Below are 27,307 nucleotides of genomic sequence, written 5' to 3'. Positions count from 1 at the left end.
GGCTTGAGAAATGGATTGCGAGTGATTTGTCTATGCGTCTAATTTTGGAATCTCGAGCTCATTCAGTAGCCGCTAGGTTGCGAAGGCCGACGGAGGTCCTTCGTACCTTAGTTGGTTAAAGCACCAGTCTAGCGTCCCGAACAAAGTCGATTAACAAAATGAAAGCAAATTAATATTAAGCTCTGCTGTTGAGATTATATTGAAAACAAAATTTGATGTCAATTGTTAATTAATACAAATTGATATCGCAACATGTTTTCAATGGGCATTCCTCATTTATCACAATGATAGCAGTTTCACATCAAATTATGCTGTCGATTATATAAAGTGTGTTTCACGGAAAATTAAAAGCAATCTGAAAACAAAATATGCTGTTGTTGTTATGAATGCTCATAAAAATAATCTAATTGAATACTCATTTTGATATCAAACTAAAAATTTTGACGTAGGACTTACGTCTCTCTTTACTATACCGGGTGTCATTTCAAAATATTCAAAACGACCGCGTTACGCTGTGTTGAAAGATTTTAAACATTAATAGCGTTCGTATCAGTGGACGAATTTCTGCGGTAAGCCCCTCAATCGACAGATTTCAAGTATGCCTTCCATGTCCATGCTTGATAAGACCCGAAAAACTTGTTTCAATAGGCATGAAACTGTTTTCAATGAAAAACATTGAGATAAAGGGAACCAATAAATATGGGTAACGCATAATTCTTGCATCATTCCATTACCACGTTCTGATTGGCGAACCACCACCAGCGACACCAGCGAATGAGCAGCCGCTGGGTCTGCCGAGAAGCCATAAAATAGCGCAACGCGATTTTTTCCTTTCATTCTGACCGGGACAAGCGAAGCAACCGCATCATCCATTGAACAGCACTCACACCTTTTAGCAGGGAATGAAGTCTGTAGCGACCGCTTTTTCGGCTCGACACCATCGACGCGACCATCATCAGCCGAAACCTAGCCAGTACATCATCAGTCCACCCTACAGACCCGACAAAGCAGCAATGCTGAGCAGATACCGGCAGCAGCAGCAGAGTCGAGCCGGGACCGGCCGGCATCGGTGATGAGCCGAGACAGGCTGAAGAAAAGCCACATGATGCAGCATGTATGTCCAAAAAAACAAACGGTTCTTCAGAGAGCCAATAATAGAGATCAATATCAAAGCTTTCAATACCCTTCGGGATAGAAATTGTACTTGGGTGCCAAATCCAATATTCTAGAGATAAAATTGTATGCGTGATTTTCATAAATAGCGTCAAAACTAACAGTGGATAATTTTTCTGATTTAACCACGAAGTGGACGAAGGACTTCACTTGACCATGCCTTAAAAGATTCATAAGATGTCCAAATCTCTCACATAATCTTATTTGGATAAAAAAAACACCGATAACAGCTCAAACATTAATAAACTATCAATCGATTTTTCATCAAATGTTGGATTTTATGGCATTGATAAAAAAAAATGTAGATAAACATTGGTTGATACTGACCGCACACAAAGCGAACGTGACTGAATGATCGTCCCATGTTATTTACCAATTCTAAATCTTATCACCCGAAATCCCATGTCCGGGTGTTTCCTTCTTTCTACTACTAACAATGTTGTCTCAGAAAAGAACACGTACTTCCCACCTGAACTGCAATTCTAAGCTCGCTTGCCCGGCTTATTGGCCTGTATCTAGCGAAAAGTCCCGTTAGGAAATAGAAGCCAGCAGCGAGCAACAAGCGTAAAAAAGAAGAAGCCCTTCTCGAACGCGTTGATGATGATGACGCTTTGGCTGACAAAGAAGCGGGATACAAGACACTAGCTGATTGGCCTACCAATTGGGAAGCAGAGAAGATTCAAAATAAGGTATAAAAGAAAAGTGCATTCGCTCGCAGAGCATTCAGTCTTGTTTATACCACCACTAGAAATTCGCGGTTATTTGAAAAGATCGTTTTCTTACTTTTTGGACTTAGCCGAAGCAAACAGCCTTCTTCAAGGCTCTAAGAATTAAAAATAATGTTCTCCTTCAGTCGCTATCGCACGGATTAGAAGGCTCTTCAGTGGAAGGGCTGAGATACAGTCTACATCCCCTGCTGAGACAACTTGTGGTTTATTTCAGTCCTTCAGTGGGAAGGTTGCCACTGTCGAGGCTAATATTTCGTGACCGGACAGATACTTCCTGAATTTTTTTGATGATTCTTGTTCGAGGTAGATTTGATTTCTGTGTCGGTTTGATGAGAAGATTTTGCCAAGGAATGGTATGCAACGCCGATTATTTATCCAAAATAGTTGATGAGAGAAATTTGGACGTATGTATTATGTATCTTAAAGGCATGGTCAAGTCAAGTCCTACGTCCACTTAGCGATTATGTCACAGACATTACCCACTGATCGTTTTATGATATCAAATTTAGTAATTATGTTGATTTCATTGACAGCAAAATTTGTTTTCAGAATGATTTCACAGTGTAAAATATATGCTCGAAAGATTTGAATTTTTGGCCGATGTGTTGAAGCACATCCAGCAGCAGGACCATCGACGGGCCAAGGCGGCCCATCCCAGGATCCACAGGAGTTGATCCGAAGGAGTTCCCGATGACATTCCGATGGTGAGTAAGCGGGTGGCACCGCCCTCTGTCAATATCGGAATGTCTCATCGGAGGTAGCAGCGAGCATCCGCTCCGATGCCGAGTAGTGGGTGGCACCCTACTCGGCTAATCGGAGCGTCGATGAACATCAACAATTTTTATGTTGTTAATGCAACGGTTAATGACTAGGACCGGTCACGACCATGGCGCAAAAGGGTAGGATTGGTAGGCTATCCGGTGGAGATAGACGGAGAGCCGAGGAAAATAAAAGACTCCGGTTGAACTAGACGGATGTCTGATGGCTTTCCGGTGGAAATAGACGGAGAGTCGGAAAAAAAAATAAGAAGACTCCGGTGGTGGAAGCAAATAAAGCCCACCGGAGACAGACGGTGTGTCGAAAAAAAAAGGAAAAGACTCCGGTTGAACTAGACGGAGGTCTGATGGCTCTCCGGTGGAAATAGACGGAGAGTCGGGAAAAAATAAGAAGACTCCGGTGGTGGAAGACGGAAGTCTAAGAGCAAAGAAGGCCCACCGGAGACAGACGGTGTGTCGGAAAACAGGAAAAGACTCCGGTTGAGGTGCACGGAGGTCAAACAAAGATGGCTCTCCGGTGAAGTGGAAAAAAGTGCTGAAAAAATATGGAGACTCCGGTGGAAGTAGACTGAGACAATTAGATTTGGAATTAGATTCCAAAATGAGTTTAGAATTAGATTTTAAATATGGTACTGATTGAAAGTTGGAGTTGAATTGGATTTGGATTGCATTTAGATTGGATTGAATTTGGAATAGATTTGAATTTGATTTGTATCTGGATTGGATTTGGATTGTATTAGTATTCACATCGGATTGGAATTAGATTGGATTTTAATGGATTTGGATTGAAGTTGGATTGAATTTGAAGTAGATTTGAATTGGATTTGTATTTGAATTGTATGTGCATTGAAATCGGATTGGATTTTCATTAGATTAGATTTGAATGGATTTGGATTGGATTTGGACTGGATTTAATTTGGATCTGGATTGGATTTGGATTGGATTTGAATTGCATTTGGATTGGATTTAGATTGAATTTAAATTGGAGTTGAATTGGATTTAGATTGCATGTACATTGGATTGAATTTGGAATAGATATGACTTTAATTTGTATCTGGATTGGATTTGGATTGTATTAGCATTGAAATCGGATTAGAATTAGATTGGATTTGAATTGCATTTAAATTGGAGTTGAAGTTGGATTGGATTTGAAGTGGATTAATATTGGATTGAATTTAAATAGATTTGAATTGGATTTGTATTTGAATTGTATGTGCATTGAAATCGGATTGGATTTTCATTCGATTAGATTTGGATTCGATTTGAATGGATCTGAATTGGATTTGAGTTGGATTGGATTTGAATTGCATTTGGATTGGACTTAGATTGGAGTTGAAATTGTTTTAGATTGCAATCCAATGAATTTGGAATAGATTTTAATTTGATTTGTATCTGGATTGGATTTGGATTGTATTAGCATTTAAATCGGATTGGAATTAAATTGGATTTGGATTGCATTTAGAATGAATTTGGATTAAATTTGGACTGGATTTAATTTGGATCTGGATTGGATTTAGATTGGATTGAATTTGGAACAGATTTGAATTAGATTTGGATTGTATTTGCATTGGAATCGGATTGGATTTGGATTGAATTTAGATTGCATTTGGATCGGATTTAGCTTGGATTTAGATTGGAGTTGAATTGGGTATGAACTGGATTTGGACTGCATTGGGATTGGAGTTGGATTGATTTTGAATTTGATTGCATTTTGATTAAGTTTAGATTGGATTGAGTTTGGAATTGATTTGAATAAGTTATGCATTTGCATTGGATTTTCATTGAATGGACTTGGATTAAATTTGGAATGGATTTGGATCGTGTTTGGATAGGATTAGGATTGAATAGGATTTGGATTGGATTTGCATTGTATTTGATTTAGTTTTGGATAAGATCTTGATTGTATTTGGATTATATTTAGATTGGATTTCAATAAGTTTTTTTTATTGTAACTGGATTTCAATTTGGTTGGATTTATTGTGGATTGAATTTGTATTTGGATTGGATTTGAAATGTATTTGCATCGATATCGGATTGGATTTAGATTGGATTTAAATCTAATTTTGATGGGATTGGATTGATTTGAATTGGATTTGGATTGCATTTAGATTGGATTGAATTTAGAATAGATTTGAATAGGATTTTTATTTGGATTGGATTTAGTTTGTATTTGCATTGAAATCATATTGGATTTGGATTAAATTTGGACTGGATTTGGATTGGATTTGTGATGTGCATTGCATTAGAATTATATTTAGATTGATTGGATTGAAAGTGAATACCAATTTGATTCGGATTGGATTTGGATTGGAGTTGGACTAGATTTGGATTGGATTTAAATTGGAATTGAATTGCTTTTGAATTGGATTTAGATTAGATTGAATTTGGAATATATTTCAATGGGATTTCTATTAGGAATGGATTTTGATTGTAGTTGTGTTTGATTCAATTTGGATTTAGACAGGATTCGGCGGTGCCACCCGCTTACTCACCATCGGAATGTCATCGGGAACTCCTTCGGATCCACTCCTGTGGATCCTGGGATGGGCCGCCTTGGCCCGTCGATGGTCCTGCTGCTGGATGTGCTTCAACACATCGGCCAAAAATTCAAATCTTTTGAGCCATTTTATTCATATCTATGGACATATGAGACATAGTTCGTTAGTGATGAGTTAACACTCCATTCGTGGCATTCATACCCTATTGCCATATTTTACCATTAATTCCTTCAAGTTCATTAGGTGCAATATAATTGCCTACTTTATGGCGAATTATCAGTAATACGCATCGAACTTTCATAACTTGGTTACATCGCGTGTTCAAGAAATTGTGATATGGGCAGATTAATAATAAGTGCCATGTATGTATTTTTTTTAGTCAGTACATTAGAATAATATTATTTTTTTGTTTAACCTTAATTTCCTATTTTTTTAATAACCTCATTGCTATCACTACAAGCGTGTATTAATAGATTCACACCTCAGCGTGTCAGTAGGCGAGCAGCAAGCCTTGACTCTGCATCTTGTGGTCAGATCTCCGCGGCGTGCACACACATCCACGGAGAGTCGCTGTCATAATTTCGTTCGGGTCATTTATGGAAATATCATTCTGGAGAATGGATCGTTCTGGGGAATAGAATTCTGGAAAATGCCGTTCTGGGGAATAAATTCTGGGGATTGTCTTTCTGGGATATATGAAATACAACCGAAAACACCCATGGTTGCGATCGTTGCCTAATATCCGCTAGGTACGACGTCGTACTATGCTAGGTACGACGCATAAAGGGAAGCATGAATTCAGAAATGATCAGAATTTGTCTTTATTTGTCATAAGGGGTAGTTTACTGTATCACATTTATTTTTATACCAAACCAAAACTATTTGATAGCGTTTAAATTATTTTTCTCTTATTTTCGCATCCCTCCAGGAAACTACGGAAGCTCCCGTTTTGACTGTCCCGGAACCATCCCCATCGCAACCTGAGCAATCCCAGCAGCAACCAACATCAACACCGGAAACGGTTACCACATCCAACAGTAACAGCACCAGCGACCACGTGATTGAGTAAATTTTCCGCCTTAGATCATCGTGTCCTGGCAAACACATGTCGTCATATCTATAAAGCACTGGGCGTATGCAATTGTAGGCGCAAAGCGCTCGCCGAGACCCATTCCACCTGGACCTCCCGTGATATTGGAAAGTTGGCATTTTGGTAGATCGAAACATTGTGGCGCGGAATTAGCAGCAAACAAAGGCCTTAACTACTACTACTACTACTACTACTACTACTACAGGTACATCAGAACAACCAACAATCGCAAAACATGCGTAAAGCCGTTTGTTTTGGCGATTTCAACTCGAATTCGTAGATCGTCGTCGTCTATCGTTTTGATCGTATAGTAGTCGTCGTCGTCGTCATTTCTCGTGACCGTCATTGCTGTTGCGTACGACCACGTACCAACACAATATGTTTTTGGGACGCTTTTAGTAGGATTAAACAAAAACACACACACATGCGCAACATGTTAGAAAAATGCGTAAACATAATCAAGAGATCACAAGCAATTTTACCTTTTAGGAAGAAAAATAGCAAGGTCCAGAATATGATGTCGGTATATAAGTGAAAAGTGTCTGAAAAGTCGAATGAAAATGTAGATAGAAATCGAGTCGAATGAACTACATCCGGAATTAAGTTTAAATTATTACAGAAATATCCCCCCCTCCCCCGAAAATGTATTTTATAGATCATCAATGTTGTTTATTTGTTCTATTTTATTTAGCTTTTGTTCATAGGCGATTCAGATGATAATTAATAAAACGGAAAATGCAAAAAATGGATAAAGCTTAATCACACGATCGGGTTATTGCTTTTTTAGTAATAGACAATTGTGTCATTGTAATTTGAATTTTACTCAATTTGTGGAAACAAAGATCAAAACATAAGCAAAAAAGAAAGTGTGATTTTGTTATTTATCCAAAAATATTGTTTGTTTTTTTTTTAAGTGCAAAAAGATAGGAACAAGCGAGAAACAGGTGAGACTGAGAGAGTGTTTGTGTTTCCGGAAGTAGTGATTTACGGTTATGTTTATGAAGATTTTTTTTTTAAACGTGGATAGATCGCCAAAATATCATGTAGAAAAGGATCTATTATTTATTGTATATTTTCGTTCCATCTTCCAGAAAAAAATCCCACTTCCTTGTTAAAAGTCACAACCAACAGAAACCTATAATGGTAATATTAGAGAAAAAAAAGAAACCACTTATAGGCAATCGCATTAAGATAAAAGAAGAGCCAATTCACATGAAACACGCAACAGACAACGGAATCAAGTTTGGATGCTATAGAGGGAGGTAGTAAGTTGTAAATAGAAGCCTAAGCAAGAACAGCCAAACAAAACACAACAGCACTCACTCAACGAAAACGACAAAAAAATCCACTTAGAAGTAACCCACATGCTTGGAAAATGATATAAATATGAATATGCAAGAAAGGCATACAGCGGTGAATTATGGAATATACAAAAAAAACAAGAAGGAGTATTATTAATGTTTGAAAAACATTTGATTTTAATGAATGTTTTAATTGGCACTGAAAATGGTAGTTAATCAACCATAGTTTGTGATATGTATGTTTTATATACCAACAGACACATACGAATGAGAGACTAAAATTTTATCCATATCCTTGTGGAAAAACAGGGTTTCTGGGTCGCCATGATGAAGCATCTTTTCCCCGTTTCCAACAATTAAACCTTTTCGCACGCGTGTACTTATCACATTCTAAAACATCCAATTCCCGTCCCATTTCATCCCACTTTCTCATGGAAAAAAAAATATGTGTCGGTGTAGGTACTTAGGAATAATAAAACCAAAAATTTCCAAATTCGAATCCTTCCAGTAAAATGGGAACACTACCTGATGGCGACCCTGACCATATTCTTGCGAAGGTGAATCCGATGAATCATTAGTTTGATCTTGTTATGATAGACATATTCAATGTGAAGGAAACGTCGTTTGTTGCTGGTTCTGCATCTTATTCATTCAGAAAGAACTAACTTTATTTGAGACTTAGTTATAATAACGAAAGGACTCTTTGTTGACCTACATGGATCTATGACCTCGAAATTTTTGGCTTTTTTAATGCTTTTGCAGGATTTTTCGTTGCAAGCCTCCTAATTACATTGCACCAGCAAAGAGACTTCAGATTGCCTTAGACTCAAAACTTTCAAGAGAATTTTGAAAACAATATTGATTCAGTTTGGCCTGACATGTTTATGCTAATCGCAATGTCTCCGAAGTTAATTATTGCTTAAGTGGATTAGACGTTGCCACTTTAAAAGCCATGCATTCGGCAGAACACTTCCTATGCGTTTTACATTTATACTCGCGAACTAAGTTTTAGTTTCTGCCTGAACCTCATTCTTCACTCAGGTCCAGCACACGTCATATCAGCGAAAGAGTTTTGTTGGACGTGGTGGAAAATATTGACAGGATTGTTTTTATATCAGGATTATCTATAGAAATAGCAGGGAATGAAATTACACGGCAAGCCCAAAGCGAAGAAAAACTTCATTGGCACGCTGACGTCACCTATCAGTCGTCAATTTTGATCTACACGCTTAATAAAATGCTACAATATCTGTTCCCTGGAGAATGTTCCACGATATTCACCCCTATTCTTGTTTACGGACGAACGAATAGCAGCAAACGATGCAGCAGGATACGAGATACGACCACAGAAACGAATGATTCTGCGATATCCAGCAGGTAGCAGTTTGAGTCAGGGGGATAACTTCTAACTGCTGTACAGGATTTGGCCTTTTCTTTCGTGTCATTCATCGAAATTGTTTCGTGTTTGGTAGTATGGAATCAGTATGTCAGCTGCAAAAGTTCTTTTTCTTTCACTCTTCGGGATGCAATGTTTTTTTTTATTGTTCTTCACTACATCACTTTAAAAGAAAGTCTGCAATATCGCTTTACAGCCTCACAGATTTGAATCTTCGATGTGATCGCAGAAGGGGGATTGCTCTTCGTAGAGCAGCGCCTGCGAAGGATCCTTAAGCTGCTTCATACATTTTCAAGCAAGCCGAAATATATTGCCATCCACATTATTATCCGAGGAATTCACATACATTTTGGACACTGTTATACACTTTCACAAATACTCATACAAGCATCAAACAGTTCAGTTTTTTGTTGCCTCACGTTTCAGGAGCGTGTACATTTCTGCCACCTTTTCAAATATTCGGCCGACAATGTTCATATCATCCGCAAAACAAATAACTGACTTGACTGGATCTGTTTAAAATCGTACATCGACTGTTATACCCGGCTCTTCGCATGACACCTTCTAGTTCAATATTGAACAACAGGCACGAAAGTCCATCACCTTGTCGTATTCCCCGGCAGGACTCGAAAGAACTGGAACGTTCGCCCGAAATCTTTTGTCACACTTTGTTGTTTATTGCTGTAATCGCTGTAATCAGTCTCGTAAGCTGCCCGGGATAGCTGTTCTCGTCCATGAACGAGAAGCTTGTCAGGATGGTGAATGTGAATCTTGTACAGAGTGGCCACGGAGAAATAATCTTCATGTTAATCCAGCTAAAAGGAAGTAGACGTCGTACTGCTGGTGGTTTTACTCCACCAGTCCCTGGAATCGTGATGGTTGGTTAAAGCATTGGTTGGTCAGAAAGAGCAGATACCTTCGGATTAGTCGTTCAAAACGATTTGCAGTGGGATGGACTCCTTGCACAACAGTGTGAAAAGATCTACGTCAGCCTGCTGAACCTCCAGCTTCCCGCCTGAAAACTGAAGCTCTTCGAATCCTTACTCCTGCGAAATTACATGTTTGGTGATATATTGCCCTAGTGCGAACTCTTTAGTTCGACTTCGGGTGGCGCTCAATTGCTGTGTACGCAAGCATGTGAGCCATATACAACAAAACCTTATTGGATGCCCGCACTACAAAGCTTGTGCTAATGCATTTTTCTGAGAAGTTTGATGCTTACACAGTCTTCAGCGTAATTATCAAAAAGATTTATATCTTACACTACTGAACATTATGTAAATGAAATAAAATGAAAAATTCAATGATTGCGTCGGTGTAGGCATCGAGCAGAGCATCACCACATATTTGCTTGGGCCTACACACCAGTGGATGAAGACAAATCACGAACAGATGCATGGACAACAGGTCCCCTTGCCACTCCAACCGAGCAATCTCAACTAGAGATGGCAAAAATGATTCAGTTCAATGAGGGAATCGTACATGATTCACTCTCTCAAAAGAATCGATTATTTTGATCGATTCAGTTGGCTCAATTTGTAAAATGGAGGGAAAAAGTAAAGGTTCCAGTTCCATTTTAAATGAGTTTATTCAACATTGTGCTTTATGAAAATGATTTGTTCAAAATTTTTCTAAGTGAGGCGACTCTTTTTCTCCGTACAAATATGTCCAGTCTTTGAGAATATTCTCTCACATGGTACAGATGTCGAGGGTATGCACAATCGTTTTAGAATAACGTTGAAGACAGTCGGGTAAACTGACTATCGTTCCACCAAAGAATTGGGTTGCAAGTGCGTGTGAGAAGAGAGGTTCAGAAAAATATTTATGTTCCTCAACTCTTGCAATCATAGTATTTGATAAACCTTCGAGTTTGGATGCGTTGTCATAAAAAAGGAGAGGGTTGTATCAAAGATTTGACCGCAAATTGAACGTAGAATTACGTATGGTGCGATAGTGGATGCGAAATTTGATCATCAACATTTTATGCATGTTTATGCCGAATGGCTAATAACCGAAATGTAGGCAATTTACTGTTAAAGTGCGATTTCAGCATTGGCGGTCGAAATTGTATTTTTCAATAGGTAAATGCATTGAAACAATTGTTAACAATAGTTCTATAAAATCTTAGAGAGTTAACTGATCGACTCATATCAAAATATCCGGAATCCGTTGAAAAACGGCTGAGTTATAGGCTCGTACTTCCTGACCTCTTTTCGTGACGGTCCTTTATTTGAAACTTTGGAATGACCCCCTGTCTTACCGAAGGACGTAATTCTACGTCAAAATAACATTATTAGATGCAAATGGTTGCCGCTTAAGGATTCTACTTCGCGCGAAGATAAGCAATTTCATAACTGTCGTTCGCATTAAACCCATGTTTTTCGGAGGGGGTCTACATAATAGGCCTGTGAAATGAGTTCGTTTTCGTCTCGTCCTGAAAAACAACTTTCCAACCCTAGCAGCACAATCCAGACCGATTTGGTTGCAGCGACTCAAATGTGACTAAATTTGGTTGCATATGGGTCACAAAACCCCATTTATTTGTTGATGGTTGGTGGTCAAGTTGGCGCTTCGGTCGTTCGTGCGTGATATTGTTGGACGAATAAATTGATTGTTCGTGCCGCTAAAAAACTTGGTAAAACTTGATGGATGTTTGAATAAACGAGAGGTGAAGTCAATGTTGGTCAAACTGCTGGACCGTGTGTACGTTCCATTTTTCAGGGCTTGAAAAATATTGCATTCTGATGAGCTCGAAAATTTCTTGTCTGTCACTCAACACGCATTGGGCCTGCATAATGCGTTCCATTCTGTTTTTCAGGCTGCGGGAGGGCAGTTTGTATTCGCTGTTGAACAGCGATATGGTCCGGTACGCTCGGGTCGCGCTGTTAGTTCCCTTCTTCTTCACCAACACGATGATGCCTTGCACGAAGGCATGGGGAAGGGGAAGAATTGCTGTTGAGAACTTCGTTCAGAAGCATGTTCAACTCACGGTGGACATCAGTCGAACATCCGGAGATAAAATTCTCGTGGGATCCCGTCGGAACCGGGGAATCGTTCAGGTGTGCTTGCCCTGATAGTGTTCGAGGACTGGCAGAGTCTGGTTCAGGTTCGGGAAGATAGAACAAAACATGTGCATACTGCTGCAGTAATAAACGCTAAGTGATTGAACTTTATTTGAAAGTAAAGGAGCTGAACTACTTTAAATGGAGCAGGTTCAATCAACCGGTTACGAATATAGCTGGTTCCTTCAACATTCCTGCCCAACATGAACGCTGTCTCAAAAGCTTCATAACAGTCATCAAAGATATCTCTGGAGAGTTTTCATCACTTCTGTCTCGACATTTGTAGAACCCGTAACGCTGGGTAGACACCTTTACGTGGTGTGTTACGGGGTAAGATCTACCACGGTTACATTGCCAGCTGCAGGCAAATCCTGACCCAACGAATACCTTCCTCATTATCCAACTCCATGGTACTTATGAGGGTGTCGCTAAGTCGGTGGCCTCTCGTTAAGTAAGTACACCCAAAAAAATCTGCACGTTCTTTCCACCTGAAAAAATACGTAGATTTTTTCCACCTGAAATTCACTTAACTTTTACCTGATTTTCAGATAGAAATTTCATTCTACGTGAAAATCAGGTAAGTTTTACCTGAGTTTTGGATAGAATTCACCGGACACGTAAGTTTCACCTGAATTTTCTGAAGCATTTGCAGCTACGTGTGCACGTAAAATGTACCTGAAAATTCAGGTGGAAACAACGTTTAGATTATTTGGAGTGTACTACATCAACACTTCCTTCTTCTCCCTAGTTACGGTGCAGATGGGCGTGGCCAGGAGTAGTAATTCTCATGCTTTTGTCATTTTTGTTTAAGACTGGTATCAAGGACCACTCCCCTTCTTGATTTCTGATAGCGTTCTAGATAAGGATCTCAAAAGTAAAACATGAGTATCACTAGTGTCCAATCTACGAATTACACCGTAACAATGCTATGCTATGCTCCTGTCTCGACATTTGTAGAATGTACCTTCGGCTTGAATTCTTTCCCGATGGTCCCACGAGCCTTTTTAAAACGCTTGTAATAGTATCTCGACTATCTGCAATTAACAACGCACTTTCTTTCCACAAATTGAACGCATAGCCCGTTCACAATTTCAGCAGTCGCAATAATTCCGCCTTCAAACACAAACCTACATTGCTCATCATCGATTTCAGTTTTTACATTTTTCGTCGCAAGTTTTGATACCGCAATCAAATTTTCCTTCAACGCTGGAGCATAAAGAACGTCCGTTGATATAATCGAAACTTTGTCATTCTGACCATCTACGCATTCAATCGTGTAGTGTCCAATGCCACCGATGCGTATTCATTCCCCTCTTGCGATCAAAATTTCTGGCCAAACGCTCGTAAACAACTTTGAAAAAACTTTTCCATTATTCGCCATATGCGAAGTTGCGCCTGAGACTATCAGCCACGTGTTCACGTTTTTCGCAGCATTCCTAACCATAAACGCGAATGCTGAAGACTGGTTTTAGTTGAATAAGCGATCTTCCAGCTCCAGCAATGTTTGTTGGATCTGTCTGCTTCTTGATTCAGTTGGGTCACTGGGCCCACAACCTGTTCGGAAACTGGCAGTCTGGATCAGGTTTAGAAATAAAGAAAAAAGCACATGAGTACTGCTACAAGACTAAAAACAAAATTATAGAATTTTATTTGAAAGTGAAGGAACTGAAATACATTAAATTACAGGTTGCTGCGATTGTTGCCTATGGCAATCAACCGGTTACGAGTATCGTTCATGGCGTAACGTTTACTCATAGCAACCGTTCTTGTTAACATACGTCGTTACCAGCACCAAGATGAATACACAGCTAGGTGTTTCAATTTATGGACGAGAAGAAGGCGGGGGTGAAAAAATCATTTTCGGTGCAAAACATAAACAAACCGGCTGGCTCTCCCATACTAAAATCCAAGATGGCTGAATCGTGAATTTGGCAGATTGGAACACCTAGCTGTGTATTCATCTTGACCAGCACCACGTTGATGTTGTACTAATGGCTGGTTCTTTAAGGGGGAAACGCAATGGAGTGCGGCAACGGAACGGCAACGGCACGATGCGGCAGCTGTCACTTTTGAATACACGGCAGTATATGGAACGGCACGCAATGGTGCGGAACGGCAGATGCGGAATGTACTAAAACCGCATATTTTTTGGAATTTTTTAAAAAATGCGGCAGCGGTATTGCGGAAAGATTTGTTTACTTTTAGCATGAAGTGATTTTATTCAAATTTGTATTATTTTCAGTCACAGAGAACTGCAGAGAAAGCAAAAAGAAAGCATAATCAGGATCACTTGATTAAACTGGGTTGCTGAAAACGAATAAAATTATTTATGGAAATCGAGAAAACTTCAAATCTTCAAATCAATGAATAATGATTATATTATTAATCATAAAACCGTCGTTCTACTTGTCTTTGTCCAACAAGTAAATCCAATTTCAAGAGAACATCCACTGTTCATCCAAATTAAATCCCTAGAATTTTGAAGTATAATTTCTTGAATTTCCAAGGGAAAATCGACTGAATTTTCAAAGCACAATTCCAAGAATTTAAAAGGGAAATTCAGCTGAATTTCCAGATAAAAATAAACATTGAGGTCCCAGATCCCTTTGTATTTCCGAGAAAAATTCCATGTAAAATTTTCTCTTAATTTACCATGTAAATTAACTTGAGTTTTGTTAGATAATTATTCTGAATTTGCAAGGGAATTCCACTCATTTTTAATGAAAAATTCCTATGAAATTCCAAACAAAATACCAAGAGAATTCCTCTCAAATATCAAGAGAAAACCTCCTGAAACTCCGAAGGAAATTCCTCTGAATGGAAATGAAAATCCAAAGTTTAAAAAAATAATAACGAAAAAAAAGTTTCTATTAAATTAGGTATGTAGTTCCACTAAGAATTCCCACTTCCTTCGAGAGCTCCTCCAGGAATTCCTATAGAAATTCTTTCGAAAGATCCCCCAGGAATTCTTTCAGAAGTTCCTCCAGGAATTCTTTCGGAAGTTCCTCCAGGAATTCCTTCGGAAGTTCCTCCAGAAATTCCTTCTGAAGTTCCTCCAGGAATTCCTTCTGAAGTTCCTCCAGGAATTCCTTCGGAAGTTCCTCCAGGAATTCCTACGGAAGTTCCTCAAGGAATTCCTCCGGAAGTTCCTCCAGGAATTACTCCGGAAGTTCCTGCAGAAATTCCTCCGGAAGTTCCTCCAGGAATTCCTCCGGAAGTTTCACCAGGAATCCCTCCGGAAGTTCCTCCAGGAATTCCTCCGGAAGTTCCTCCAGGAATTCCTCCGGAAGTTCCTCCAGGGATTCCTCCGGAAGTTCCTCCAGGAATTCCTCCGGAAGTTCCTCCAGGAATTCCTCCGGAAGTTCCTCCAGGGATTCCTCCGGAAGTTCCTCCAGAAATTCCTCCGGAAGTTCCTCCAGAAATTCCTCCGGAAGTTCCTCCGGAAGTTCCTCTAGGAATTCCTCCGGAAGTTCCTCCAGGAATTCCTCCGGAAGTTCCTCCGGAAGTTCCTCCAGGAATTCCTCCAGAAGTTCCTCCGGAAGTTCCTCCAGGAATTCCTCCGGAAGTTCCTCCAGGGATTCCTCTGGAAGCTCCTCCAGGAATTCCTCCGGAAGTTCCTCCAGGAATTCCTCCGAAGTTCCTCCAGGAATTCCTCCGGAAGTTCCTCCAGGAATTCCTCCGGAAGTTCCTCCGGAAATTCCTCCAGGAATTCCTCCAGAAGTTCCTCCGGAAGTTCCTCCAGAAATTCCTCCGGAAGTTCGTCCAGGAATTCCCTCGGAAGTTCGTCCAGGAATTCCCTCGGAAGTTCTTCCAGGAGTTCCTCCAGAAGTTCCTCCAGGAATTCACGAATTCCTCCGGAAGTTCCTCCAGAAATTCACAAATTCCTCCGGAAGTTCCTCCAAGAATTCATCCGGCAGTTTCCGGATTTCCCCTGAAAGTTCCTCCAGGAATTCTTCTCGAAGCCCTCCGGAAGTCTCCAGTAATTCCAAGGAAAACTTCCGTTTCAAAGATATACAGGAAGAGCTTCCGGGGGAATATCGACAGGTCCTTCCAGGTTAAATCCTGGAGGAACTTCCGTAGGAATTCCTAGAGGAACTTCCGTGGAAATTCCTGGAGGAACTTCCGTAGGAATTCCTGGAGGAACTTCCGTAGGAAATCCTGAAGGAACTTCCGTGGGAATTCCTGAAGGAACTTCCGTAGGAATTCCTGAAGGAATTTCCGTAGGAATTCATGAAGGAATTTCGGGAGGAATTCCTGGAGGAACTTCCGGAGGAATTCCTGGAGGAACTTCCGGAGGAATTCCTGGAGGAACTTCCGTAGGAATTCCTGGAGGAACTTCCGTAGGAATTCCTGGAGGAACTTTCGTAGGAATTCCTGAAGGAACTTCCGTGGAAATTCCTGAAGGAACTTCCGTAGGAATTCATGAAGGAACTTCGAGAGGAATTCCTGGAGGAACTTCCGGAGGAATTCCTGGAGGAACTTCCGGAGGAATTCCTGGAGGAACTTCCGGAGGAATTCCTGGAGGAACTTCCGGAGGAATTCCTGGAGGAACTTCCGGAGGAATTCCTGGAGGAACTTCCGGAGGAATTCCTGGAGGAACTTCCGGAGGAATTCCTGGAGGAACTTCGGAGGAATTCCTGGAGGAACTTCCGGAGGAATTCCTGGAGGAACTTCCGGAGGAATTCCTGGAGGAACTTCCGGAGGAATTCCTGGAGGAACTTCCGGAGGAATTCCTGGAGGAACTTCGGAGGAATTCCTGGAGGAACTTCCGGAGGAATTCCTGGAGGAACTTCCGGAGGAATTCCTGGAGGAACTTCCGGAGGAATTCCTGGAGGAACTTCGGAGGAATTCCTGGAGGAACTTCGGAGGAATTCCTGGAGGAACTTCGGAGGAATTCCTGGAGGAACTTCCGGAGGAATTCCTGGAGGAACTTCCGGAGGAATTCCTGGAGGAACTTCCGGAGGAATTCCTGGAGGAACTTCCGGAGGAATTCCTGGAGGAACTTCGGAGGAATTCCTGGAGGAACTTCCGGAGGAATTCCTGGAGGAACTTCCGGAGGAATTCCTGGAGGAACTTCCGGAGGAATTCCTGGAGGAACTTCCGGAGGAATTCCTGGAGGAACTTCCGGAGGAATTCCTGGAGGAACTTCGGAGGAATTCCTGGAGGAACTTCGGAGGAATTCCTGGAGGAACTTCCGGAGGAATTCCTGGAGGAACTTCCGGAGGAATTCCTGGAGGAACTTCGGAGGAATTCCTGGAGGAACTTCGGAGGAATTCCTGGAGGAACTTCCGGAGGAATTCCTGGAGGAACTTCGGAGGAATTCCTGGAGGAACTTCGGAGGAATTCCTGGAGGAACTTCCGGAGGAATTCCTGGAGGAACTTCCGGAGGAATTCCTGGAGGAACTTCGGAGGAATTCCTGGAGGAACTTCCGGAGGAATTCCTGGAGGAACTTCGGAGGAATTCCTGGAGGAACCTTCGGAGGAATTCCTGGAGGAGCTTCCGGAGGAATTCCTGGAGGAACTTCCGGAGGAATTCCTGGAGGAACTTCCGGAGGAATTCCTGGAGGAACTTCCGGAGGAATTCCTGGAGGAACTTCCGGAGGAATTCCTGGAGGAACTTCCGGAGGAATTCCTGGAGGAACTTCCGGCGGTATTCCTGGAGGAACTTCCGTAGGAATTCCTGGAGGAACTTCCGGAGGAATTCCTGGAGGAACTTCCGGAGGAATTCCTGGAGGAACTTCTGGAGGAATTCCTAGAGGAACCTCCGGAGGAATTCCTGGAGGAACCTCCGGAGGAATTCCTGGAGGAACCTCCGGAGGAAATCCTGGAGGAACCTCCGGAGGAAATCCTGGAGGAACTTCCGGAGGAATTCGTGGAGGAACTACTGGAGGAATTCGTGGAGGAACTTCCGGAGGAATTCCTGGATGAACTTCCGGAGGAATTCCTGGAGAAACTTCCTTCGAAAACTTCTGAAGGAAATCCTGAAGGAATTTCCGAAGAAATTACTGGAGCAACTTCAGAAGAAATTACTAGAGGAATTTTCGAAGGAATGTCCGATGGAATTACTGGAGGAACTTCCGAAGGAATCTTGAGGAGCTTGCGGAGGAATTCGTGGAGAATCATTGGGAGGAATTGTTAGAGGAACTTACGGAGGATCTTTTGGAGGAACTTTCGAAGGAACTCTTGGAAGAACTTACGAAACTTTCGAAGGAATTTTGCAGGAACTTCCGAGGAAATTCCTGAATGAATATCCGGATGAACTGCTGAAGGAACTTCCGGAAGAACTTCTGTAGGAATTTCCGGAGGAACTCTTGGAGGAATTTCCGAAGTTCCGAAGGAATTACTGGAGGAACTTTCGAAACAATCTTGAGGAACATCCGGTAGAATTCCTGGAGGAATTCTTGGAGGAGCTTCTTGCATTCTGAAGGAATTTGTGAAGGAACTTCCTAAGGAATTCCTGGAGGATTTTTCGAAGGAATTACTGAAGAAACTTCCGTAAGAATCTTGAAGAACAACTGGAGGAATTCCTGGAGGAGCTTCCGGAGAAATTCATGGAGGAACTTCCAGAGGAAGTTTTGGTAGAACTTATGGAGGAATTTCTGGAGGAACTTCCGCAGGAATTACTGGAACAATGTCTGGAGCCACTTTCGAAGAAACTTCCGAAAGCAGCGCTGGAGGAACCCCGAAGGAATTTGTGAAGGAACTTTTGAAGAAATTGCTGGAGAAACTTTCAAATTATTCCTGGAGGAACTTTCTGTAGAATATGGAGGACCTTCCGGAGTACTTTAATTAGTGTTTTTTTTTTCATCACAATTAAGTACAATAAAACGGAGAACTGAGAACTTTTTGGAGGATTTTCCGGAGGAATTCCTAGGCAAACTTCCTGGGGAATTCTTAAAGGAACTTCCGAAGAAATTTCTGGAGAATCTTCATGTGGGAACTTCCGAAGGAATTCCTGGAGGTTTCTGAAGAAAAATTTCTTGGGGAATTCTTAAAGGAACTTCCGAAGAAATTTCTGGAGAATTTTCATGTGGGAACTTCCGAAGGAATTCCTGGAGGATTCTCCAGAGAAACATGCGGAGCGATTTCAGCAAAAGCTTCCGAAACAATTTCTTGATGAACTTCCGGTGCAATTCCTGAAGGAACTTTTGAAGGGATTTGTGGTGTATCTTCTGGAGAAATTGATGATGGAGCTTCCTGAAATTATGTACAACACTTCTGAGCTTCTGCATTTCCTGTAGGAACTTCCGGCGGTTCAAGACATCAAAAAATTGTATTCCTACTGTTATGATCAATGCTCTGATATATTTAAAGCAGTCACTGAATCAACTAGAATTAATTTAAAAGTTTATTTAAATAATTGAAATTAAATCCTCTCTAGAAATAATCAAAATCATCTTTTAAAAAAATAAGAATTTCTTCAAAACGTGAAACGTCATATGAAATCTATCCGGCAAATCCGCATGCATTGCGTTTTGCAACTGCGGCAATAATGCGGAATTTTTTAGTACAAACCGACGACAAACCGCTTGCCGTTGCCGTTCCGTTGCCGCACTCCATTGCGTTTCCCCTTTAAGAAACGCAATGAAAACAATGACTAAAAATCAGGAAGTTCAAAAATTCTAAAATTCTTCAGGAGTTCAGGAAGTTCAGGACTCAGAGTTCAGGGTTCTCAGGAGGAGTTCAGGTTCCTCGGGAGTTCCTCAGGAGTTCTCGGGAGTTCAGGAGTTCTCGGGAGTCAGGGTTCCTCAGGAGTCCTCAGGAGGTTCCTCGGGAGTTCCTCCAGGGGGAGTTCCTCAGGAGTTCCTCCGGGAGTTCCTCAGGTTCCTCGGAGTTCCTCAGGAATTCGGGTTCTCAGGTCCTCGGAGTTCCTCGGGAGTCCTCGGGAGTTCAGTTCCTCGGGAGTTCCTCAGGAGTTCCTCGGGAGTTCTCAGGAGTTCCTCCGGGAGTTCCTCAGGGGTTCCTCAGGAAGTTCCTCAGGAGTTCCTCGGGAGTTCAGGAGTTCCTCGGGAGTTCCTCGGGAGTTCCTCAGGAGTTCCTCGGGAGTCCTCCGGGAGTTCCTCAGGAGTTCTCAGGAGTTCTCAGGGTTCTCAGGAGTTCCTCGGAAGTTCCTCAGGAATTCCTCAGGAATTCCTCGGGAGTTCCTCCAGAATTCCTCGGAGTTCCTCCAGGAAGTTCCTCCGGAAGTTCCTCAGGGAGTTCCTCCAGGAATTCCTCGGAGTTCCTCAGGAATTCCTCGGAAGTTCCTCCAGGAATTCCTCAGGAGTTCTCCAGGAATTCCTCCGGAGTTCCTCAGGAATTCCTCCGGAAGTTCCTCCAGGAATTCCTCGGAAGTTCCTCCAGAATTCCTCGGAAGTTCCTCCAGGAATTCCTCCGGAAGTTCCTCCAGGAATTCCTCAGAGTTCCTCCAGGAATTCCTCCGGAAGTTCCTCCAGGAATTCCTCGGAAGTTCCTCCAGGAATTCCTCGGAATTCCTCCGGAAGTTCCTCCAGGAATTCCTCCGGAAGTTCCTCAGGAATTCCTCCGGAAGTTCCTCAGGAATTCCTCGGAAGTTCCTCCAGGAATTCCTCGGAAGTTCCTCCAGGAATTCCTCCGGAAGTTCCTCCAGGAATTCCTCTCGAAGTTCCTTCATGAATTCCTACGGAAGTTCCTTCAGGAATTTCCACGGAAGTTCCTTCAGGAATTCCTACGAAAGTTCCTCCAGGAATTCCTACGGAAGTTCCTCCAGGAATTCCTACGGAAGTTCCTCCAGGAATTCCTCGGAAGTTCCTCAGGAATTCCTCCCGAAGTTCCTCCAGAATTCCTCGGAAATTCCTTCATGAATTCCTACGGAAATTCCTTCAGAATTCCTACGGAAGTTCCTTCAGGAATTCCACGGAAGTTCCTTCAGGTTTCCTGGAAGTTCCTCCAGGAATTCCTACGGAAGTTCCTCCAGGAATTTCCACGGAAGTTCCTCTAGGAATTCTACGGAAGTTCCTCAGGATTTAACCTGGAAGGACCTGTCGATATTCCCCAGGCTCTTCCTGTATATCTTTGAAACGGAAGTTTTCCTTGGAATTACTGGAGACTTCCGGAGGGCTTCGAGAAGAATTCCTGGAGGAACTTTCAGGGGAAATCCGGAAACTGCCGGATGAATTCTTGGAGGAACTTCCGGAGGAATTTGTGAATTTCTGGAGGAACTTCCGGAGGAATTCGTGAATTCCTGGAGGAACTTCTGGAGGAACTCCTGGAAGAACTTCCGAGGGAATTCCTGGACGAACTTCCGAGGGAATTCCTGGACGAACTTCCGGAGGAATTTCTGGAGGAACTTCCGGAGGAATTCTGGAGGAATTCCTGGAGGAACTTCGGAGGAATTCCTGGAGGAACTTCCGGAGGAATTCCTGGAGGAACTTCGGAGGACTCCTGGAGGAACTTCCGAAGGAATTCCTGGAGGAACATCCGGAGGAATTCCTGGAGGAACTTCCGTAGGAATTCCTAGAGGATCTTCCGGAGGAATTCCTGAAGGAAATTTCGGAGGAACTTCCGGAGGAATTCCTGGAGGAACTTCCGGAGGAATTTCTGGAGGAACTTCCGAAGGAATTACTGGAGGAACTTCTGAAGGAATTACTGGAGGAACTTCCGGAGGAATTCCTAGAGGAACTTCCGGAGGAATTTCTGGAGGAATTTCTGGAGGAACTTCCGGAGGAATTCCTGGAGGAACTGGTGAAACTTCCGGAGGAATTCCTGGAGGAACTTCCGGAGGAATTTCTGCAGGAACTTCCGGAGTAATTCCTGGAGGAACTTCCGGAGGAACTTCCGTAGGAATTCCTGGAGGAACTTCCGAAGGAATTCCTGGAGGAACTTCAGAAGGAATTTCTGGAGGAACTTCAGAAGGAATTCCTGGAGGAGCTTCAGAAGGAAATCCTGGAGGAACTTCCGAAAGAATTCCTGGAGGAACTTCGAAAGAATTCCTGGGGAACTTTCGAAGGATTTTTGTAGGAATTTCGAAGGAATTCCTGGAGGAGCTCTCGAAGGAAGTGGGAATTCTTGGTGGAACTACATACCTACTTTAATAGAAACTTTTTTTTTTCGTTATTATTTTTTAAATTTTTTGATTTTCATTTCCATTCAGAGATTTTCTTCGGAGTTTCAGGAGGTTTCTCTTGATATTTGAGAGGAATTCTCTTGGTATTTTGTTTGGAATTTCATAGGAATTTTTCTTTAAAAATGAGGTAGAATTCCTTGCAAATTCAGAATAATTATCTAACAAAACTCAAGTTAATTTACATGGTAAATTAAGAAAAATTTTACATGGAATTTTTCGGAAATACAAAGGGATCTGGGACCTCAGTATTTATTTTATCTGGAAATTCAGCTGAATTTCCTTTTAAATTCTTGGAATTGTGCTTTGAAAATTCAGTCGATTTTCCTTGGAAATTCAAAATTATACTTCAAAATTCTGAGATTTAATTTGGATGAACAGTGGATGTTCTCTTGAAATTGGATTTACTTGTTGGACAAAAGACAAGTAGAACGACGGTTTTATGATTAATAATATAATCATTTATTCATTGATTTGAAGATTTGAAGTTTCTCGATTTCCATAAGTAATTTTATTCGTTTTCAAAAGCAACCCAGTTTAATCAAGTGATCCTGATTATGCTTTTCTTTTGCTTTCTCTGCAGTTCTTTGTGACTGAAAATAATACAAATTTGAATAAAATCACTTCATGCTAAAAGTAAACAAATCTTTCCGCAATACCGCTGCCGCATTTTTTAAAATTCAAAATATGCGGTTTACGTCACATTCTGACATGCTGCCACACCATTGCATTGCCGTTCCATTATGCTGCCGTGTATTCAAAAGTGACAGCTGCTGCATCGATGCCGTTGCCGTTCCGTTGCCGCACTCCATTGCGTTTCCCCCTTTATTGTCATTGCCGCCGTTTTCTGCTGTTTCTTCTGAGTAGAGATGCGAAAAGAAAGAAAGATGAAAGATAATTTCATCTTCTCCTGTCTGAAACTGCGTGATCGTGGTTTTCTTGTCTTCTGGAAGATGGACATTCCCTGTCCCCTGAGTCTCGTTGATGCGTATGAACATGTGAAAGGAATTACGCTGCAGTGTCAGCATTTCTCCTTAGCCGTGCGGTAAAACGCGCGGCTACAAAGCAAGACCATGCTGAGGGTGGCTGGGTTCGATTCCCGGTGCCGGTCTAGGCAATTTTCGGATTGGAAATTGTCTCAACTTCCCTGGGCATAAAAGTAGCATCGTGTTAGCCTCATGATATACAAATACAAAAATGGTAACTTGGCTTAGAAACCTCGCAGTAATAACTGTGGAAGTGCTTAATGAACACTAAGCTGCGAGGCGGCTCTGTCCCAGTGTGTAGATGTGATGCCAATAAGAAGAAGTCAGCATTTCTTCTTTCAGTCGGTGGATGGTGCTTATCGTTTGTGACTGCTGATAATTGTGCTTATTCTGCGTCTCGTATGAGGTGAGTCGTTTCGAATAAAGTGACAATTGTTGATACCTTCCATTTTACTTACACGGACATCTCACGTGAGACGTGTCGAATTCTACTATTCTGGAGTCATTCGAGACGCAGAATAAGCATGGCACATAGAGATGCAGGTTCGCGTCGTGGATTCGCTCGAAGTCTTGATTTTGGACTTAGCATACGACAACCATCATTCCAGTTGAGACGAGAACGTGCATTCCGACGGACGGATCACGTTCTCGAAGTGGTGGCGGAAATAGTAGGCAAGCAATACTCTTCTCTCGCAGCGCGTTCGGCTGTCCTGACTCTTTTTCAAGTGAGTGACCTGGATGTGCTCGTTCACCGCAACAGCTGAGCCACTTCTCGTGTGGTCTACATTGGCGAAAACTACAGGGTCAGGCTACAGGAAAGCTGTTCGTACTCGACTTCCTGCAGACACACGATATCAAGGCTTTGGCTAGGTACTAATAAAGGAGTGTGTTTTCGTGGAGTTCGTGATCGTTCCGAGGTTGTACAACGTGAGAGATACTTATGAAAGAAAGTCCACGTCCTGCTCGTCATCACTGTCGTCACATCGCTGCTTCTTGCGTTGCGGTACGGGCGACCTCGGCATCAGGGTTACCACATATACAGATTATTCTGTATTTTACAGCGTTTTGGGGTAGATATACAGATTTTTAGTAAAATTACAGATTTTACAGATTTCTTGAAGAGTACAGTACTAAAAATTATAATAAAAACTATATAAATAGTTTGCTATTTGTAAATACCTGTTTTCAATTAAATTTGAGGCTTATAAAATTAGATTCTTCGCCAAATTGATCTTATTACAGACCATTCTCATATAAGCAAAATTCTAATTGTAAAAGACAGACCATAATAGCTCTAGCAGGGCTTACTTTTTATGACCAGTTTATGCATATCAACGATTTTGAAACCAATAAAATGTTCAGACTATATTTGAATACAGCTAAAGCAATACTAAAAGAGAACCAGATCTAGCCTTTATTAACACATCCAAAAACTGTTAACTGTTTAGCGTGTTTAGTGTGATTGAGAAATGTGGTTGGTCCACTAAAGTGGCTACAATAGTTAAAAACGGACTCTCGACAGATTTCATTCAAAAATTATCAAATTTACATCTTTTTCAAAACAAAGTTAGTTCAAAACCCATTTTGATCTGCTTTAGATGGATACAGATTTTTCGACTTGACATATGCTACGTTTCGACAAGGCAAGTGAATTGAGCAAGTCGCTTGAATCGAACGCGAACTAAAGAACATGTTCAACTTTTGGCAAGTCAATTGAATTCAACTGAGTTGTTCAATTCACTTGCCCTGTCAAAACGTAGCAATACAGATATAAAGATTTCCTGAAGAAAAAATACAGATTTAAATGTGGCAACCCTGCTCGGCATCGGTCACTCCTAGTCGATATTGACAATTTCGTCTTTATCATTGATGAAAGGTCCGGCCTGTGATCGCAAAGCATTTAAAGAATTTAAAAAGCGGTTTAGCAGTCTTCGATAGTGTGCGCAACTACGATAAATAGCTGCGCGCGTTTTTTGTTTGCAATGAACTGGGAGTCACCATTGTTCGCAATCGTTTGGTTCGGTTTCGGTTTCGGTTCGACTGGGGGTTAAACACAGCTCGCCTTTTTCCGTGGTCGTCGTGGCCCAGTTTGCTTCACGACGTTCGCTTAGTTTTTTTTTTTTGAACCAGCAGCTTCTTATTTGGGACACACGATATTCCAGTGTGCGCTTTCTCTGTAAAGTATTCAGATACGAATGTAAGCCTGCTGTCCATCGATTGTGATCAACGATATTTCGATGAACTAGCATTCGGGCCGACCATTTGCTGAGTGAAATACCACCACTCAAGAATTCTAAGTTATTTTCTTCTGGAACGTTTTCTGGCAGGTCTGGCAGAACTCTACCATCCATCTTCCAAGGTGATGCGAAGTTTATACTTTTTCGCCGTGTGCTCCACTTCATGGTTCACATCATGTTCTTGCAGTATTCGTCGTGCGTGCGCTAGGCTATCAACATCAACAAAAACACCCTATGGCACTTTAGTCTCAACACTTCTTCTTTCTTCAGGCCGCAAAACCGTGCGGCAGAAGCCGTGAACCTTTCCGAATAATGGCATCACCGAGAAAATCGCCTCATCATGAGTCACGGAAACGCGCACCGCATTGGAATTGAACTTTAACCACAATCGGAAACACGTATGCACGTCTTAGAAGTTGATACTCTTTACAACCATCTGATCGGTGTATTTGTCGTTAATGTTGTCCCACTTTTTTTCAATATTAGTGCTGTCCAATGAGCAGCTCGAAGTAGCTCGAAGTTGTTCCCGTCCTGCTCGTTCTTTTTTGTCAACAAACGGGCATGAGCGTGACAGGAACAACTTCGAGCTACTTCGAGCTGCTCATTGGACAGCATTATTGATATGCACCGTAATGCGCGTGTGCAAAAAATAAATTGGCTGATCATAAGGGGTTCATTCATTACTTCGATTATCTTTCCAAATTAATTCTCCCTGAAGTCTCAAATTTGGTTTCAAAAAGCAACCGATAAAACAAATAATCGTTCCCTAGATTTTTTTTATCTTCATCATTACCAAAAAACAAAACAAAACTCTAGACACAAGCTTAGGAAGCAGAACGACACCTACGCATTATATAGTGAGATTCCACAATGGACAATTGCCTTAATTGAATGGGTACCCGAGGTAATTTTGTACACAATCGAGTCAACCCTTTTCGCCTTTCACGGGAATTGTAAAACATTTTTGGGGATTTTTTTTACATAGGATGGAAGAATTGTGTTTTTTTATTGAACCACGGTTTAGGCACCCCATCGTTAACGTCGGGTTTTCTTTTTTCGAAATACAGATGTACTCATTTGAATATTTATAAAATTGTAGTTTATAGAAGAAAAAACAGAAAAATCAAAATGTGTATGGTTCGGTAAATAAAACATAAAGCTCTGCTGTAGCGAATTCAAACTTTAAAACGAAGAAAAATGCAGTGTGTTGTAGTGGTACCTAAGCTCTATACCAATCAAAACTGAATTGACACCAAAAAACTATCCTACTCTAAATTTAAAGCCCATTCTTCAAGCTTGATCAAATTTGACCAAGCTAAATTTTGCGCCAATTTATTTTTCGACTATAGCCATAATTGTACCATAGACGTATAAAATACCATTTTCACTCAAATTACACTGCGAAATCGCAAATACACACATGCTTGTACACAGACACACCAAAAGCAAAGCAGTTTTAATACAACTTCTACTATTACTACTAAAAATACCGCAAATACTGAGTAATCTGTCAAAACAGCGCTGAACAAAAAATAAGCATTAAAAATACCACAAATACTGTTTTTCACTATAGCAAAACGTAAAGATAAACTAAACAATGGTCATGCAAATGAACCTCAGCCTATCTAAGGTATAGAAGTGAGTGTGAGCAAACACATTTGAACGATGCGACTAAAAAAAAGTATTATAATCGAAGCATGTCAATTTCCCGCCTGCTGCTGCTCTGCCTTTTGTTAATGGCATTAGTAATTGTTCTGAACGTTTTATTTTTTATTTTATTTTTTTAATGTTCAAACTTCTTGTTAGTATTTAGACACTAATATGAACGTGACACGACGCGATGAGAGACCGAAAACTTGCTAGTTGCAGGGCAACGAACGATGTTTTCCACACTATTTTCTTACGGTTGATCCCTATAGATGTGCTGATGTTCACACTGTTGTGGGCTATGTTTGTCGTGTGATGCGGAATCGATCAAT

At 41.4% G+C, this 27,307-nt stretch overlaps 1 protein-coding gene across 6 annotated transcripts in view; it reads left to right on the top strand.

Annotated features, from left to right (window-relative positions):
* Positions 1 to 7,710, top strand: part of LOC134225187 (rho guanine nucleotide exchange factor 11) — a 421,082-nt gene extending 413,372 nt beyond the window's left edge. For all 6 annotated transcript variants that reach the window (XM_062705053.1, XM_062705052.1, XM_062705057.1 and 3 more), the window contains one exon: positions 6,104 to 7,710. In XM_062705053.1, coding sequence (XP_062561037.1) covers positions 6,104 to 6,244 — 141 coding nt within the window. In that variant the 3' untranslated portion in view covers positions 6,245 to 7,710. The remainder of the gene's footprint in view (positions 1 to 6,103) is intronic.
* The last annotated feature ends 19,597 nt before the right edge of the window (positions 7,711 to 27,307 follow it).

Source organism: Armigeres subalbatus, chromosome 3 (genome assembly GCF_024139115.2).
Source record: "Armigeres subalbatus isolate Guangzhou_Male chromosome 3, GZ_Asu_2, whole genome shotgun sequence".
NCBI classification, from domain to species: domain Eukaryota; kingdom Metazoa; phylum Arthropoda; class Insecta; order Diptera; family Culicidae; genus Armigeres; species Armigeres subalbatus.
The sequence above is the reverse complement of the archived record's forward strand: the minus strand, read 5'-3'. Positions and strand labels throughout refer to the sequence as shown.